At 37.8% G+C, this 19,038-nt stretch overlaps 1 protein-coding gene across 3 annotated transcripts in view; it reads right to left on the bottom strand.

Moving 5' to 3' along the window:
• ZCWPW1 (zinc finger CW-type and PWWP domain containing 1) overlaps positions 1-18,969 on the bottom strand; it is a 33,212-nt gene extending 14,243 nt beyond the window's left edge. Inside the window, exons 1-12 of one of the 3 annotated variants that reach the window (XM_025051546.1) lie at positions 18,082-18,969; positions 15,788-15,894; positions 12,632-12,687; positions 11,616-11,866; positions 11,105-11,183; positions 10,177-10,294; positions 9,641-9,798; positions 9,315-9,434; positions 2,257-2,373; positions 1,398-1,518; positions 694-769; positions 175-279 (exon numbers count right to left, since the gene is read on the bottom strand). In XM_025051546.1, coding sequence (XP_024907314.1) covers positions 175-279; positions 694-769; positions 1,398-1,518; positions 2,257-2,373; positions 9,315-9,434; positions 9,641-9,798; positions 10,177-10,294; positions 11,105-11,183; positions 11,616-11,866; positions 12,632-12,659 — 1,173 coding nt within the window. In that variant the 5' untranslated portion in view covers positions 12,660-12,687; positions 15,788-15,894; positions 18,082-18,969. The remainder of the gene's footprint in view (positions 1-174; positions 280-693; positions 770-1,397; positions 1,519-2,256; positions 2,374-9,314; positions 9,435-9,640; positions 9,799-10,176; positions 10,295-11,104; positions 11,184-11,615; positions 11,867-12,631; positions 12,688-15,787; positions 15,895-18,081) is intronic. The other 2 variants (XM_015594588.2, XM_025051547.1) reach the window with 2 other exon arrangements.
• Positions 18,970-19,038: the final 69 nt, after the last annotated feature.

The following is a 19,038-nucleotide window of genomic DNA, read 5'->3' as shown; positions in this document are numbered from 1 at the left end:
GCTGAAATTCTGGTAGAAAGAAGAGTCCCTCATGAATAATCTTAACCTTGTGCACTTGGTCAGACATGGGACTTTCCCCCAAAATAGCTTCCCCTGGGAGAAAATCAGGTTTAATAAAGGGAAGGTTTAGTTTTCAAGTTCCTTGTATACAACTGACCCCCAAGGGTTGCTCACCACTCTAGCCAACTCCAGAGACAGCTCCTGGAAGTTCTTTAGCATGTTGACTGGGATCCAAGCACGAGAAACTGTTTCTCCAAAAAATGTCACGTGGTACTTAGACTGAAATAAAAGATGGCACTGTTATGGACTTTCATCCTCCTTGCTTGATACTCTAACCAGAAAAGACAGGGAAAGAATTGAAGAGTAACGAGGAAGGAGGTTATGGATCTTACCTGCTCCCTTAAGCCTGACCCACCTACCCCACCTCATTCCATTATTCTTCCATTCTGATCTCAAGAATTCTAACCAAAGCATATTTATGAAAATCATAAACATCCTAGTAATGAATTATTTAATTAGATACAAGTTTGCTTCTATATGTGAATACTTATTTCTGTGTTTGTCACTCTAGCTAAATGTCTGTTTCTGTTCGTGTCTGCTGGCTATCTATGTTTCTAACTCTCTACATCCTTCAGGATGGATTTGTTCATTACTTTGGCCTGAGCCTACCTACCCTGAACTAGGAAAACTCACCGGCAGGGAATCAAGATGAGAAGCAAAAAGAAAATATTCCCCCAGGTCAGGATCAGATTCTACCATGCCTGGCCACCTGAAGAAGATAGATGGGAATAGGGGATGGAAGGGAAGGGTTTAGATGATCAGAATGCAAAGTCACCAATATACATGTACAGAAAGAAGCAATGTGTTTTGCAAGCAAAGGGTCTCAAAGATAGACCACCCCTCACCATGGTCAATCTCCTCCAGAGCTCACTACCAAGTAAGTGAAGTGACTTCCATCAATGTACAAATAAGGCTCAGAATCTTCCTAGTAAAAGTATCTTATCCTTCTAGGCCTTCCAGAAACCTGAGAACAAAATTTTCTGACAAAGGACATTTCCAAAGAAATTATCCATCCTACCCTTCCATGTTCTCTTTATTTTGTATAATTCTCATATCTCAAGGTTTAAAAAATGCCTTGGAGCAACCCTCCTCTTTCTACCCACTTGGGGTAGAACCGTCAGACTCTTTTTTCCAGGGAGGTACAACCTCCTCTGTGAAACCTCTAGAATATACGTTTTTCAAAAGCCTCTAAGCTTGGTACTTTATTTTTCCCCTACCCCATGTTCTTTCTAAGGCAGATATCATTTCCATTATAAATGCTTTCCATTTCTTTCCCTGTTTTAATCTACCATTCTTAAGTTCATGAAGGATGTTCTAACTATACTATGGTGCCCTACCAGGGGTAACCATATTGCTTGGCCCAGATGATGGATCCTGGAATGTAGGAGGCATAGGCCACATCACTCTCACGCCCTGTCCAGGTCTCCTCAGGGATGTCACAGCAATTATACTCCAAGTCTGCCAAAAGAGAAAAGTAATGAAGGGAAGGAAAGAGCCTCATGAGGTGAAAATCTAAATGATGACAGGGGATAGGCCAAGAAACTGGTATACGCAGCAGGTGGGCCCAAAAGGACACCTGGGAGACAGGCATGGAGGAAAAAGAACAAAGATCCAGAGAAGAAATCCAGCCTAAGGCCAGGAAAAGTAGGAGTGCTGCCTCCTTACACTCTATAGAAAGAGATTCCAAACTTCTGCCTATATCCCATTGTCTGACCCTGCTTCCATCTATGTAACATCACGACAGTAATTTCTCTGAGACTGTTTTCTCATCTGTAAAATAATTGGGCTGGACTAGATTATCATAATCTCTTCAAAGTAGTTTCAAACATTTTAGAATTTTTAAGCCACTAGATCTCTCTCACCTGCTTTTCTCCATATATCCCATATCCCTTCCTAACCACCAACCCAATAATGATAATCTAAGCAGGATTGACAGGGTCTGACCAATGCTGAAGAAGATGGAATTCATTCAGAACATACATTTAAGTTCCATGCCCTTCCCACAACATAAGTCTTCAGGGTGTCTTCTTCTAACCCATTATGCCAGATTTATCTTGATTTATCTCTCTCACAAACATTACAAGAACCCCTGGAGTTGAAACTATACCTATGACATATTTAATCTAAAAAAACATGCAGAGAAAGAAAGAGTAGAACAATAAAAACATAAAAACAAAAATTTTGACTCTATTCTACCTGTATTCTGGTCACAGGACCAATTATCTGGAAGGACTGAGGGGTCAATGTTCCCACGAAGCCGCCTCCATTTCTCACAATTTGGGAAAGAACACTGGACCCAGACTAGACATTGACCTGTGATGGGAAAAGAAACTGAAATGAGAGACTCAAAAACATTCTCTTCCTTCTTCAATCCAACTAAAAATCCACCAGAGTCACATAGCCTTAGAGATCAACTAGTTCAATCCTTGACTTATAAATAGAAAAACTAAGGCTCAGAGATGCTAATTGGCTTGCTAAAGATAAGTCTAAATTGGTGGCAGAGCTGAACTTACAACCCAGGTCTCACATTTCAGTCTTCCTACTATACCATGCTATTGTCTCTCCTCCACCTAGGGCAGAAAGGAATGTTTCCTGTATTGGGAGTTCTTTAAAAGGTTAGCTGGTATCTTTTTAGCTAGTTCCTTATTCTCTGCTAGCATGTCAATACTGAAAAGTTCTTTTGAAGGGTTACCCAGCATCTTTTGCGCACATCAGAGTTCCTATCTGAATCTCAACTGATTTACCTGACACCAAATCACCAAGTTGCAACCTTTGGTACCAAGAGCCCTGAATTCAACCCCCTTCAAAAGACTCAGGTTTAAGTTCATCATTTCTCAATCAACTATTTACTTCAGGCCCTGCTAAAAGACAAAGCACTCCTTTCATCCATTACCTTCCAAACTCATCCCCATCTTTCTCTATCCCTTCATTTTCTAAGTTGACCAGTGCCCCAAACAGCCTCTCCTTTGCCCCTTCCAAACTGTTCCTCTATGTTCTTTTGAATTCCAGACAAAAGCAACCAAAGTCCACATATCCTCGACCTCTTCTATGAACCTCTATCCCCTTTTTGAAACCTGGTGATATACTGCCATTGCCTCTACTTGACACCACCCCCACCCTCAGCCCTCTAAGTGGAACTGGTTCCTTCTCATACATCTCATGTCTCTCAGACCAGAAAATGGAGTCAGCATCATCCTTACTCCCCACTGCCACTTCCAGACCATTACTATCCTCCTTTCTACAAAAACCATTCCTCCCTTGAGGTCCGTGCAAGGAACCACACTGCCCTCTCATCTTCCTCGTAAAGATTCTGGCATCTGGTTCAGCCTTCTCCTCTCTACCTCCTGCCCTTATTCCAAGTGACCACTGTTTCCACAGGGGTAATTCACAAAGCACTCCATTCTTTGAATTCCTTGACCTTTTCCTCCGCACCACCTCAGTTACCACACTTCCCTTGAGTAACCCACTCCTGCTCTTACATGCCCCTCCCAGTCATCTGCAGGGACCACACACTCCCTTAAATCACTTATCCACCTATCCTTTCACTTTACTTGCTCAAAGACCTCTACAGAAACTTTTGCTTTGTCTAGATCTCTGATCCACTGGATCCTACCTTCCCTCTATCTAGTAGCAAGCTCTTTTCTGTGTACTTACTCAGGTTTGATTCTTTAGATTGTCTTGCAGGCATCTTCAACTCCCTTTCCCTCTGTCCTTCCTCCTACCCAGCTGGTAAAACACAACCCACTCTACCTTTCTGTATCTACATTCTTTAAATTGAATGTTGCTAGAGAAAAATCACAAAACCAGGCACTATATATTCATAATTAACACCACCAATTAATATGTTTCCCTAGTAAGTCCACTCTCCCATTGTCAAATTTTACCTTAAATGCCTGAACATAAGGAATGCCCTCCATCCCACTGAAATCATCCCTCAGAAAAGCATATTATGGGTCACTTTCTCAGTTACTTAATTTTGAAGAAATTAAGTAGTTGTTGGGAATGATATATTAGTCTGAAAAGACATTGCCAATGATAATTTTAGATGTTTACAGAGATGATCTAACAAGACTAGAAAGTAAGAATAGAAGAAGGGTCTAGGGACCATAAAAGTAAACACAGATCAACAAAACAAATATTCATGAGGAAATGAGTAAGGAAAAAATCATCCTAATGATAGAAAACTAGATATCTATGGCTTGGGATGAAATTTCCAATGACAGCAATAAACAGTTTTTAAGAGTTTCCTTTCAAACAACATAGAAAGAGAAGATAATATGTTTGAAAATTATGTTTGAGGCTCACAATGTGACTCTATGGTAATGAAGACTGATATCATAGACACATGTTAAAAGCATTTCAATTGACCATTCATTCTTAAAACACCAGTTTCCTTGGATTCTATGATCCCTCATTCTCCCGTCCTCCCTCCCCAACTTTCTGGCAGCTCCCTCCTCAGTACTTCACCCTCCTCAGTCTCCTTTACTGAATTCTCCTTGTTCTTCATTCAATCTCTAAATGTTGGGGCTCCAAAGCCCAATCATGGGTGTTTGCTCCATGCTATACTTTCTCCTGAGGCAAGCTTTCCTGTTCCTATAACTCTGAAATCCATTTTCATACCTGACAACACAGAGATGTATTATAACAGCCTCTGTTCTGAGGTCCAGATACTTATAGCCACCTTGCTCTTTGACATCTCTATTTGGATGTCTCACAATGATCTCAAACCTAAAGGGCCCAAACCCAAACGCTTGATCTTATTCCCAAAATTTGCTTTTCCTCCACCTTTCTCTACCTCCTTTCATGTAACTGCTCAAGCCAGAATAACACTCCCCATATTCAATTCACTACTAAGTTCTTCACTTCTCTGTCTCCACTTTCATCCTCCTAATCCAAGCCACCAAATTATCCGATCCTAGCACTAACTTCTTAACTCATCTACTCTTGTTCTCCCATACTTTATTCTCCAATTAATCACCAAAGGAATCTTTTTAAAATATTAATTTAATAATGCCACTCCCTTTGTTAAAACTTACCAGTGACTTCCCAATACACTTAGAATAAAATTCTCACTTCGTAATATGGTATTTGATCTAATTACTACCTACCTCTTTATATTTATCCAGAGCCACTTTCCTGCCTTGCTTCCCCCTGCTCTCTGAACACCAATCACACCAGCTTTCTTTTAGTATCTGGAATATGCCAAACTTCATCCTACCTCAAACTCTTTCTCCTACTCCCACTCTTCCTTCAGGTTTCAGCTTAAATGTCATTTCCTTACAAATGTATTCCCTGACTGGCCCAGTCTTAATCAGGTCTCCATTATTTCCTCTCATGATACTCCATTTGTTTCCTTCCCAGTACTTAACACAAATTGAATGTATTTATCAGATATTCCCCTTTCTATTTTCTACTCCAGGAAGACTCACCTCTCCTTGGCAACTGTAAGAAACAGTGTTCTTCTATAGCAAGAAGTTTATACATTAACTATAATCACAATTCGATTCATAAGCACTTCCTAAGGGGTGAATTTTCATCTTGCCCTAATACTGAGAGGTTCAGGAGATGGATCAATACCACTCAGACCACCCAACTGCCCAAATTAGACCAATTCTTCTAGTTCCTTATATTATCATGTCATAATAACACGAGGAGCAGTTTATTGCCCTGAACTACCTTGTTTGGTGCCTGCATAGTCTTTCTAGAGTTTTCTTTCAAGTGTGCACAAACCATATTATGCTTCTATAATTAAACTTATATACATACATTTTATTAGACACTAGCTGACTGTTTATTCCATTGTTCCTTACATTTTAAGTTCTGTTTTTTTGGCACAAGGCTGTTTTCCTCCAGATACCTAAGTCTACTTATTTTCAAAATGTTAAACATACTAATATATTGTACGATCTACTTTATTTCTTGTTCTAAAATTTCCCAATATTACCAAGGTTATTTCCTATAAAATATTTATTATCTGTGTAATACACTAAAACTGTAAATTCTATGAAGTCAGAAATTATCTATTTTGTTCAACACTATAATTCCGGCAACTAGCACAGTGCCTGGTACATAATATAAGGCATTAATATCTATTGTTAAAAGAATAAATAAATCTATATCCACCCTTACCTTCCCTCCATCCAATCTCAAAGGCTAAGTTGTCCTTTCTAACTAAAAATAAATCCTCTAGTTCTCCTCTCACTCCTTTCAATCTCTCTCTCTCTACAAATAATTTTCCTTGGGCATATAAATACGCTCACAACGCACAGGCTACATATACTTTTTTTAAAAGGACAACTTTTCCTCAACTCTACCCCCATTTCCCCCTTTATTTACCATTTTCTCCCTCCTAGTTTTCACATCTAAACTAATTGAAAAAGTATTCTTCAACCAACTATAACCTGCCATTCATCCTTACCAACTGCTCTAATCAAGACCCTAACTACTTCCTAATTGTGATATCCATTAAACATTTTCAACTCTTTATCCTCTTTGGTGTCTCTATAGTAGCATTTGACAAAGCTAAATATTCCCCTTCTTGAAATTCTCTACTCCCCTGGCATCTGTAATAACATACTCCCCTAGTTTTCCTTCTACCTTTCAGAATTTTCTCTTAGTTCATCTTAGTTTTCTCCCTAGGCAGCTCTTCCTCTGCTCAACCCTAAACATTATTTTCTCCCAGGGTTTTTTATTCAATGCTCTTTTCTTCTCTCTCTACACTTTCTTCTTGGAAAATTTCACCAATTCCTACTGATGCAGATGACTCCCACATCTCTATTTCCAACCCAGACCTCTTCCTTTCTTTTTTCTTAATTTTTACTTTTCAATTAGAGTTGACATTCAATATTATGCTATATTAGTTTCAGGTGCACAGCATAGTGATTAGATATTTATGTAATTTATGAATGATCCCTCTGAGTAGTCTAGTACCCACCTGGCACTATACAGTTATTACATTATTGACTATATTCCCTATGCTGTACTTTACATACCCATGACTATTTCGTAACTACCAATTTGTACTTCTTAATCCTTTCACCTTTTTCACCCAGCCTCATAACCCCCACCATGTGGCAATCACCAGTTTGTTCTCTGTATCTATGAGTCTGTTTTTGTTGTTTGTTAGTTTATTTTGTTCCTTAGATAACATGTATAAGTGAAATCATATGGTATTTGTCTTTCTCTGACTTATTTCACTTAGAATAATACCCTCTAAGTTCATCCATGTTGTTGCAAATGGTTAGTTTTCATTTTTGATGACTGAGTAATGTCATTGTATATGTGTACCACTTCTTCTTTATCTAATCATCTATTGATAAACATTTAGTTTGTTTCCATATTTTGGTTATTATAAATAGCGCTGCAGTGAACATAGGGAGGCATACACCTTTTTGCACTAGTGTTTTGGTTTTCTTTGGATAAATACCCAGAAGTGGAATTGCTGAGTCATAAAGTAGTTCTATTTTTAATTTTTTGAAGAACCTCCGAAGTGTTCCATAGTGGCTGTACCAATTTGCAATCCCACCAACAGTGCACAAGGGTTCCCTTTTTGTCACGTCCTCAGCAATATTTATTTTTCATTTATGGATGGCAGCCATTCTGACAGTGTGAGGTGCTATTTTGTTGTGTGAATTTGCATTTCTCTGATGATTGGTGACATTGAGCATCTTTTCATATGTCTATTGGCCATCTGTATGTTCTCTTTGGAGAAATGCCTATTCAGGTCCTTTGCCCATTTTTTAATTGGATTGTTTGTTTTTCTGGTGTTGAGTTATATGAGTTCTTTATAAATTTTTGCTATTAACCCCTTATCAGATGTATTATTGGCAAATATCTTCTTCTATTTGGTAGGTTGTCTTTTCATTTTGGTGGTAGTTTCCTTTGCTGTGCAAAACCTTTTTACTTTGATACAGTTTCATTTGTTTATTTTTTCTTTTGTTTCCCTTGCCCAAGGAGATATATCAGAAAAAATTTACTAAGAGCAATGTCAGAGAGTTTGCTGCTTATGTTTTCTTCTAGGAGTCTTATGGTTTGGGGTCTTACATTTAAGTCTTTACTCTATTATGAGTTTATTCTTATATATGGTGTAAGAAGGTGGTCCAGTTTCATTTTTTTTTTTTGCATGTAATTGTTCAGTTTTCTTAACACCATTTATTGAATAGACTGTCTTTATTCCATTGTATATTCTTGCCTCCTTTGTCATAGATTAAATGACCATATAGACGTGGGTCCATTTCTGGGATCTCTATTCAATCCCATTGATCTATGTGCCAGACCTCTTTCTTGAACTCTAAATCTCATCGCAGACCCCCTAATTTGTCCAAAGCTGAATTCATCATTTTAAACTTGCTCTTTCTTCTATATTCTCTCTTTCAGATCATAGTTCTTTTAGCCACTTAGTCATTCATGCCAGAAAACAGGATCATCTTAGAGGCTTTACTCTTCCTCTCATATCCAACTGGCAACCATGTCATATTAATCCTGTCTCCTAAAGATTTCAAATTAGTCTCTTCCTCTTCACTGTTACTTATCTATCTCCTTTGTTTGGATCACTATTTCTATGGGTCTAGTCTTGCTTCCATGAATCCATATTCCATGCTAGTGCCAGAGTGAGCTTTCTAAAATGTAAATCTTATCAAGTTTTCCCCACTTAATGTCAATGGTTCCTCTTTACCTTTAAAACAAAATCCAAATTCCATAGCTTCACATGTAAAGCCTTTATGATCTGGCCCTGCATGCCTCTAGCCTTATCTCCCCCACCTCTGCAACCTCTTATCCCACAATATACACAAAAGCTACAACCATTAGCCCTCCTGTATAACTCTGCCAGTAATTATCACTCTGATCTCCCCTCCCCCATTCTCACTTTGGTTCACTTAACTAAATTATACTTCAAGATCTGGCTCAAGCAATATCTTTTCCAGGTCTACTCCAACTTGTAGCTTTCTCGTCTGCCTTCTTCAGAAGCCTAACTCCCTTGTGGCAGGCTTATATTCATTTCCTCTGCACTTACTCAGCACCTCCGAAAATACCTGGTATATAATAGGCACCCAACAACTATGAATTATATGAATGAATAATTGAATGAATTAAATCTTTCTCTCTCTTCCTCAGCAGCATACCCTCTAACAAGTAGCTATGAGAGATTAATTATAATCTTTGCAAAATTTCCTCTAACATTCTAACCCTTGCCTCTCTCTGCCATCTCCAGTTTTCAAGCCCAAGTAGTTCTTTCAAACCATGGCTGAACTCACCAAAACCACTTTCTTCTCTTTTTTGTTGGTCCGTGAACTGAGAATGATCCTGAACCATTTTCTTCGGTTGGTCTTTCTGTCTGTGCTTATGTTCACTTTGGGCTTTCTTCATTTTCTCATCTTATGTAAAGACAAAACAAAACATTGTAAAGTAGGGAAATGAGGGAGACATTCTTTGTAGATAGTAAAACAGGAAGAAGGAAGAATTATAGTGTGATAATTTCAAGTCTTGGGCTGAAAATTCTCAGCCTGACTATTGTCCTATTCTCTAATTTGATGAATTAAATATTTGAACCAGATGTCAAAATATATGTGACAATACTTACGAGCTTCTTTCTTTCTTTTGCTTAAGGAAAGTCTATTGAATTTCTTCTCAGAGGGTGCAGGATCTGGTTGGCCTGGCTTAGACATCTTTATCTCAGGGATTACTCCACCTTCCTGAGAGGCTGAAATCTCTAGAATATGAGGTACCATTACCCTCTCTCTGAAAATAAAATTATTTTTAATGAAAAGGTAAAAAGGAGCAATTTGCAGTACCCTTCTTTTGAAAAAAAATCCAAGGATAAAAGTTAGGAGGACAGAAGAATCCTAGGCTCTCTTAGGCCTCCTGAGGTCATTTTATCCATCGACTTGCCTATTTTTCCCAATTCAAACAGGTATCTTTCCTGAGCTGAGAGAAATCTATAAATATAAAAAAATGACATAGATAGATAGATAGATAGATAGATAAATAGATAGATAGATAGACAGACAGACAGACAGATGGACGGATGGACGGACAGACAGATAGACAGACAGACACAACAATTTACTAATATTAAGGCTACCCTGTGATCAACTTGTTCCATAGGGATAAACTTACCCATCAGCATTATCATTATCAGTAGTAGAAGAAGTAATTCCTGGTTCCTTGTCAAACTGGGTATATCTTATAGGCTGGGCACAGGAAGTCTCTGGAAAACCAAGGCTAGATTCCATCCCTCCCAAAACAAAATACTATAAGCAGAGAAGCAATTCAGGAAAATAACTACCTCATTATTTCCAAACTGTAAACTTTCATTAAAATGTCTACCTCCTGTTGCTTGGAAGAGCTTCCTTTTGGACTTTTGTTATATCATAAGAATTTAAGTCTTTCAATCTTCAGGAAAACTACAAATCTATGTCTTTCCTCAAGCCTTTCCAGATTGATCTGCCTCATTCCAAGATAGCCAAGTAATGTCAGTTTTATTTTGTGTACTGTGTTTTATATCATCTGTTCCTCAAACTTTCTTTATGAACAGAAGTACACCTAAGAATAGCTGAAAATGTCAGATCATTCTCCTTAGTCTCATGACCACCTTACGGAGAAGGTCTCAAGGCCTATGCTATAGAGTTCTTTATTCTAAAAATCAAATTCCTGAGCATATGTCAAAACGTATTGAAAACAAAAAATATACAAGGATAGGTGGAAACTAAGTCCTTCAAACCTTGGAAAAAACATTTATCTTTTCTAAGTAGATTGTAAACATACAAAAATGAATTTAAATAACATTTTAAAAATCTAGAAGAGACTATATTTGCATTCTGAAGTCCACATAATCTACTTTTTAAAAAATCAGTATCCCTTATCTAAGGTGGTTTAGCTATCGTGCTGTTGATAGAAGATGAAATATTTAAAAATATTTTAAAGTTCCATTTTAAAATATTTTCTTACTTAGGAAGAAAGAGAGAAGGAGCAAAGCTGTCAGCTTACTACACCTCAGGTAACAGTTTATCTGCCTAACTGAAACTCTTTTTCACTAGAAGCATACCCAAGCTCTGCTGGAGGGACTTCTGTAGCACAATCTGGATAATCTCCTCAAATTCTGCATTGGTAAGACTTGATTTTTCCTGCAGAGACAAAGGTAGGAAAGGAAAACTGCTCATCTTTCCCCAGTCCTCCTCTCTGGCCAATCAAGGAAGCCTCCTTTAGATAAAGCAATATGTTCACAAGGCTGAAAACATGAAGTCGATGAACATATTTAAGGACTCCATAAACTCTATCCCAGGTCTCCTGGGAATAAAGGAGTCAAAGAAAAGGAAAAAGTTGATACAATTTCTGTCCACTTCTATTCATCTCTATCCCGCCTCACCCTTACCTACCCATTATTTCCTGCTAAATGTTTTCATCAAAACATTTTTTACCTCTTTAAGAAAAAAATGGAAGTCCCAAAAAAGGAATAAGAAACCGAAACTACAGTTTCAACATGAAAAGATTCTCTTTGTCTAGGCTGGATGACTAGGAGAAACTGTCCCACTAGAGCCCATCAATATGACCGATACCTTTTCTTTCTTCTCCTTTTGCTTGTTGTCTTGAGCCTTTATTTTTTTCTCCTGGCCATTGCTTGAACCATTCTCTGTGGTTGCTTTCTCCTTCTTCTTTAACCTGGCCTTTAGTAAGTTTGGCCTGGCCTCTGTCTCTAGGGAACTGATGCCCAGGGTCTCCTCTTTGGGTGAGTTAAGGCTATCGGGAATCAAGCTATGCAGTTTTTGGGCAGGTGGGGCAAAAGATTTTTTTGATCCTTTCCCATATTCTGAAAGAAATTTGATCATCAGATAGAATTTGTGAAACATACCATCTAACACAGAGACTGCCAAACATCGCCCATTGACTGGCCATATCAGAATTATCTGAAGAAAGATTTTAACAAATTCAGATTTCTGGGCCTTTCCTTACCCACCCTCACACCCCTGCCCTAAGATTCTGATGAAGTAGTTTAAAATGAGGCCCAAGGATCTGTAATTTTACAAGTCTATCTATCTGATTCTGATATACTTCCAGGCTTAGGAACCACTGAGTAATTCAAACATAAACATAAGCATATAGGAAACTGAATTATTCAACTGTGATTTCTTTTTTTAATTTGCTCTTTTTAACTTTGGACAAAATTTTATGGGAAATTAGAGGAAAAAACTAGTAAAAACCTACAAATGATGACAATAAAAATTGTATTGATCCTCCCAGGTATAAGTAATACCTCTTTCTTCTGAGCTTCTATAACACTTTGAACTTGTCTAATAACATTCACCCCATTCAAATTTATGTTATAGATATTGAAATGTCTTTTATCTCCCTAAGAATTCATACATTCCTTGAACTGGACTGTTTCTAACTCATATATATTTCACTCAAAATATCTAGAAATGTAGTAACTTTAACGGAGTGGATACAAAATATATGTGCACTGAGCTTCCCTTTGGTGAGCATCTGGACCCCTTGGTCCAGATGTCCAAGAGCTGAGACAGAAGGGAAAAATGAGAGAAATGTACAAAGTGAACCTCCCTCATCCTTGACTCACCTTCTTTACTCTGCAACGCTGTCATCATTCAGCTCAGAAATTACTTTCTTTGTATCCTTGTTAGAAAAAAAGAAATTAACTATGACTCTGATTGAACATGATTTTAAACCTTCTTCTTTCCCTGTCTTTTCTTGGGTTCAAGATATCTTTTCCTGGGACCCTTGAACTACATTTTCTGCCTTCTTGACTACACTTCTATCTCCTCAGCAGTACCAACTACATGCCAGGGGATAAAGAGAGTTACTGTTTTAAATATTAGCAATAATCTTAGTCCTTTATGTGCTTAAAACTATGTCCGATATGAGGTACACACTCATCAGTAAGTAGAAGTGGTAGTGGTAGTGATGTGTTAAAAAAAAATTCAACTGAGTAAATTTTGAAGATCTTATTGGCTTTATTCAATGATTCACGAATTGGGCAGCAACAAATCTAGTAGATAGAAAGGAGCTCCAAGGAGCTACACACAAAATAAAAGACTTTTATAGGCTGAACAGAGAGGAACAAGGAAGTTATATCAGGCAAAAAAGTTGATTGGTTATTGCAAGGTTACTTTCCTTTATGGGATAGAAGGAGTCTATCAGGCAGATTACCTAACTAGTGCTAATCAGGAGATTCCTGATTGACTGGTTTAATATTCCATTTCTAAGAGAGCTGAAACTGTAATTAAATTAAGTCTTGCTTTGGTGGCATGGAGCTTAGCATTAGAAACTCAATTATGAGCCTGTTGTCTTGTTTTTAACAGATGTAAGTATAAATCGTAGTAGAATAGTAGTAGTAGGATATGGATGGTTCTTGGAGTTAAAGAGTGAGAGTTTTCTTCACAGAAATAATCTCATTTCACAAGTTAAATGCTTAAAAAACAATTTGGCAATTCTCTGACCTAATTCGAAAGTCCCTATGCATAGAGAACGCCCTTTTTTATCACCACTAAAATTTATATTTTCCCTTTATTTAGATCTTCTAGTCCAATACATTTCCCAATGTGCTGGATTCTAGCATCATTATTCATGGCTCAGAAATATTTCATAACCAGCTGAGATCCTCAGAGAATCTAGTAATAAAAATCTAGCATCTTCACTCTATATCCATAGCTCATCTGTGGCTATCTACTCACAGATGTTCTATACTACATCAATATGTTTTATTATTACTACCAAAATTGTAACCAATAATAATGAATAACACTTTTTGAGCACTGACTATGTTCTTTACCCTTTACATATGTCATCTTGTTTAATTCTCACAATAAATCTATAAGATAAAACCACCTAGGGCAATTGAGGCTTAGAGAGCTTTAAAGATATTAAGTAATTGACAAGTGGTAAAATCAGGATTAGAACCTGATTTAAGTCTGTGCTATTAACTTTGCTAAACTAAATCCCAATAGTCTAGTTCAGTGCTTCCCAACCTTTTTAATCTCTTAGCACACACAAAAAGCATGAAAGTACCCATCGAAACATATGGAAATTATATTTCTAAGTACTCTAGAGTAAAAGGACCAGACTATTCACAGCATGAGGGATGGGAGTGAGAAGCCTCCAGTCACATCAAATGCTGAAGAGATTAATATACCCACACAAATCATCTGTGGCCCAGCAGAGAGTGCCAAGACTCATCTTGTGATATTCCAATAATTTTACATTTTCCAATTTACACTTTCCACTATTAATATTATTTCTTTCCAGCCATTAGAAGAGAATTGCCTTTTGTTTTATCAGCCTAAACTTCTTATAACCCTCTACCCAGTTTTCTTTAGGCTTAAAGCATGTAATTCACTCTTATTTTTGTAACAGCTATAATAAACATTGTAGTTCTGATAGGATCTTTAGAGGTCATAAAATGCCATCTCCCTTTTTTACAAATGAAAAAATATGCAAAGAGAGGTTAAATGGTTTGCTCAAAGCCTCAGAGTTAATACATAGTAAAGCCAAGATCAACCCAGAACTTCAGATTCTAAATTCTACTAATAGCATGTCTATTCTTCTCAATGATCTTATTTCTGGCTGTTGGTTTTGAGTACTTTGAAGGTCCTGGACCTGAAACCCAATCCGCCAACTCTATCATCTTCCACTATAGAGACCCAAAAACAGCATAAAATGGATCTTTTAGTTCATATACAGTTCTCTTTAAAGGATCTAAAAATGTTAAGACCCTCAAATGGCCAGGCTATAGTAAACACTCAGCTGTTCACGGTGTAGAGTTCCTCTCCCTATTTCCCAAGATGAATTCAAAAGGTGTTGGGGCTTGACCTATTAAGGCCAAAGCATAGCTGAGTGTAAAACATTTTTAAATTATCTTTTAGTATTTTTCTGTTCCTTTTCTTGATTCTATAAATGTAAATAATTCAGATGTGCTATTCTGCAGTAACTACTTTTCCTTTATATTAAGGAGCACATTTTTTCTCTTTTTTCATCTTAACTCATTATTACCAACTCCCAAACGTATTTGCTCCACGAAAAAAGGCCAATGGGAAATTGGGGGAGAAACACTACAGCAAATTGGCCTCCTTCTTAATTATAATCTTAAATAGAAGCTAGAAACTGAATAAAATTGACTACAAAAGGAATACTAATTTAAGCACAAATGACCAACATATCTTCTCTCAGATCCCAGAATTCCAGAAATAATCATTAGAAGTCCCTATGGAGATAATCTAAATTGCAAGAACTATACTAAATAAAAAGTGAACATTACTATATTTGAGATGACAATATTTGATTTTTAAAAATGTACATCTACAAAATATGCTTGTATATCCATAAATTATCTCTGGAAGAATCTGACAAAGGTACATCTAGAGAGTGGAACCATGTGGCTGAGGGCAGAAGGGAGCTTTTTACTGTATCTCTTGTGCATCGCTAGCATTTTATAACATACATATATTGCCACTTCCAAAGTGATTTTTTAAATTCTAAATTTTTTAAATAAAAAGTATTTTGATCAACCTGAAAATGCAAACATTTGCCAATAATTAGGTTCAAATCATTATCTAAGCCTATACTGACCTCTCTAGGCAAAAGTACGTTACTGGAACCTCAAAAAACAATAAAATTGTAAATCATTATTGAGTTAAAAAGATGTAGTAAATCTATAAGCAGCGATATATAACAGTTTCTCTTTATCCAGAGTGGGGGCGTAATGAAGAACATTACTAACCTGATCAATAGAGAAGAGAAAGCCAGGAAGTCACTGCCTGACAACTCAAGTCTCTGCTTTTCTGTTTCAGACTAATTATTTTCTTCCCCAATAACAAATACCGAAATCTAGTTCAGAGAGAGAAAAAAATTTAAAAGACAGTTAATAAATATACAAAACACCACCAATTTTCATCTGACCAGCTACGAAATAATGGGGACTCTAGACTCAGGAATAACATTTGAAGTTTTAATTTCTCTTTTCTTATCTTAGATGAAAAAGAGGGGAGGAGGATCCAATAAAGCTTCAAGTATGAAAGTTAAAGAAAGTTCCATAAACATATGCTATTTACTCAACATAAAAAAGAAAGGTGAATAAGAAGGGGAAACAAACTTAGAAACAACAAGTAAAGAGAATCAAGGGAAGGTAAATGAGGTTCTAAGAAATAGAAAGTTTTCTTTCACTTAAACACTAAAAATTATCACATTGGTTTTAAGATAAAATCACCTAGCTCATACAGTTTGCAAAGTGTGATCCAAAGACTCCCAGGGGTCCCCTCCCTTTTCCAACTACTTATTTGCATTTTTTAAATTCTAAATTTTTTTCCAACTACTTATTTGCTGGATTTTCTCACATACTTCAACCAAAACAGGATACAGGTATACTTTAGAGATATTGCGGGTTTGGTTCCAGACTACCATAATAAAGCGAGTATTGCAACAAAGCAAGCTATATATTTTTGCTGGTAGAGGGTCTTGCCTTTAATTTGTAAAAACAAACAAACAAACAAACAAACAAACAAATGCAACACCTGTGAAGAGCAATAAAGCGCAGTGCAATAAAACAAGGTATGCCTGTATAATAGACTGAATTCAGAAACAGTTAAATATCCAACTGTCTTCTATTAAACCAGACATGAAAGATATTTGCAAAAATGTAAAACAACACCATCCTTCAAACTAACTTTTCTTTCATTTAGGAAAATATATTTTTCATAAAAGTGTTATGTTAACAAGTAAAGGTTTTAGTTATTTTAGCATTAATAAATGTTTAAATTTTTGTTTCATTTCTAATATATTAATACCAATAAATATATGTAAACCAATTTTTGGAGACCAACATGTCTGAGAACTGATCTAGCTACATAACTTAATTCAGTCTTGTCAATATTTTTCAAAAAGCATTAATTCTCCTCACTCCTCCCCCCATTTAGAATGTGTTCACAAAGTTCCCCTTCCTAACTATCCAAGTATTCCCTTATATTGTTCCTGGAATCCTTGGTCTAAGAGAACAAAAGTAAACGTTTTAGAATTGTCCTCTAACACAGACTCCATGGGCCTCAAAAAATTGTAAATACTATATCTAAAATTTCCTTTAAGCTGGAGTTGGATTTCCTTTTGGCTTTAATGTCTAATGGCATATAGATCCCTGTTTATTTTCATGCCACGATGAGCAACAGTAGTTTTTTCTATGTGCTCAGCGAGCTTCATTTAAAACTTTTAGCAAAACAGAAGGAAAAAGATTCCAGCTATGCTACTACCTATATTAGACTACCTAACAAGGCATTACTGTCAAACCTATTGTACTTGAACTAAGCCTTTTATAGAATCCTATAAATTAATGGTGAACTAAAGCTTCTTGATTCAGAGTGCAAGGAAGCACAGAGATATAGTCACTTATCACCAAAACACAGACTTTTTCAGGACTCTGATCTCATGCAGACTTGCTATCTACTGCCAAAGATGCTCCCACGTGTGCCCGTTACCGACCTCAAACCAGCCTTTTCGTGCCGTTTTCAGTTAAAGGAGTACATTCTCCATCAACTTCCAGATCCCCGCACTATTTTCCCTCTCAGGGTACCAAGATTTGGAATAGTAAAAGGCCTTAATTCCACCTTTAAAACTAGAGGGGAAAAAATTTGCTGATCTGCATTTTTATTCTCTTCCCTCACCAATTCTCTCTTCAGAACAATTAAGATCAGAGGTATCACAGAGTCAAAAGCCCTTGACGCCCCTTAAAGGGTAAAATAGTGGCTTTCTAGCTTCTCTTCCCCATCAAGAACCCGACCATGAGAGAATTTCCCTCAGCTGCCCCTTCCGCTGAAGCACCAGTGTCCTCATCCTCCCTCAGACCTTCGTTGCCTGCCATGATATTGAGTTACTTTTGTTTGTTTGTTGTGGGTGAGTCTGGGGTTCAAGATTCTAAAGGAATAAGAGCCGGTTGTCACCCTGAATAGAAAACTTCTCCTCAGACGAAAGGGTCCGGGATTGGCCTCAACTAGCACCTTTATCTGCAAGGGGAGAAGAGCCAGATACCTTCTGGAGCCAGGAGGACCTAAAGGCGAAGAGGAGAGTGAGCTATTTCAGCGATTCTCCAAGCCCCTCCAAACTCGACTCACTTTTCCCGCCACCAAGAAAAGGCGCGAGGTCACGCACGCGCTCCACAGCTCCCTCCAGCGGCGAACTCCCAGTACTGAGGCGCGTGCGCGCTAGAAGCCGCTTTTGCGCTTGCGCAGCTGTTACTTCCGCTCTCTTTCACTCGAACTCCCGGTAAAACTACAAATCCCATAATCGTGGTTAGCCTCACTTTTTTTTTAGGCAGCGGCAGGATCCCCTGCTCGTTAATGAAGTACATCTTTCTTTTACTAACTTTTCTCTCCCAGATTGCCTTTTCCGTCCTCTTTTCGTTCCCTGATTCCTATTTTTCCTTTTCGTCTCCTTCACACACTTATTTAAATATTTTGAGACTATCCTTAACTCCACTCTCGCCTCTCTGGCCCTCTTAGCCACAGGACCCGCACCCCAAACACTGCTGGCAGGGAGAACGCACCACCTAGCACCCAGTGGAAAAGGCGTCGAATAGCTCCTCCCCATTAGCCGAGGCAGGGGCCCAAAACTGGCTGAAATCTCTTCCTCCACCCACACTCGTTTTTCTAGAAGGGGCGCGAAGCCAAAGCGTGCGCTCGAGAAGGCCTGTGTGCGAGATGGGGGTGGTAGTGAATGTATTGCTATTGGTGGCGGTGGTGGGCGTAGGGTCGCACTCCGCGGGCTAGAGGTTCATGTGCAGGTATCGGGTGGTGGACGGAGGCGTTGGTGTCCGGGAAGGGCGTAGTGTCCCCAGGTGATTGCGATTGCAATTGGGGAGAGGCAGAGAAGCGAGAGGACTTGGGGGGAAGAGGAAGTTAGACAACATTGACTGTTTTAGTGGGCGTTTTCTCCCGGAGAAAATATTTTCCGGGGGGGGGGGTGGGTTAAGATGACCTAGTCTTTTAC

This window comes from Pteropus alecto, unplaced genomic scaffold (assembly GCF_000325575.1).
Source record: "Pteropus alecto unplaced genomic scaffold, ASM32557v1 scaffold68, whole genome shotgun sequence".
NCBI classification, from domain to species: Eukaryota; Metazoa; Chordata; class Mammalia; order Chiroptera; family Pteropodidae; genus Pteropus; species Pteropus alecto.
Note: the sequence above shows the minus strand (reverse complement) of the source record. Positions and strands in the feature narration are given on the sequence as shown.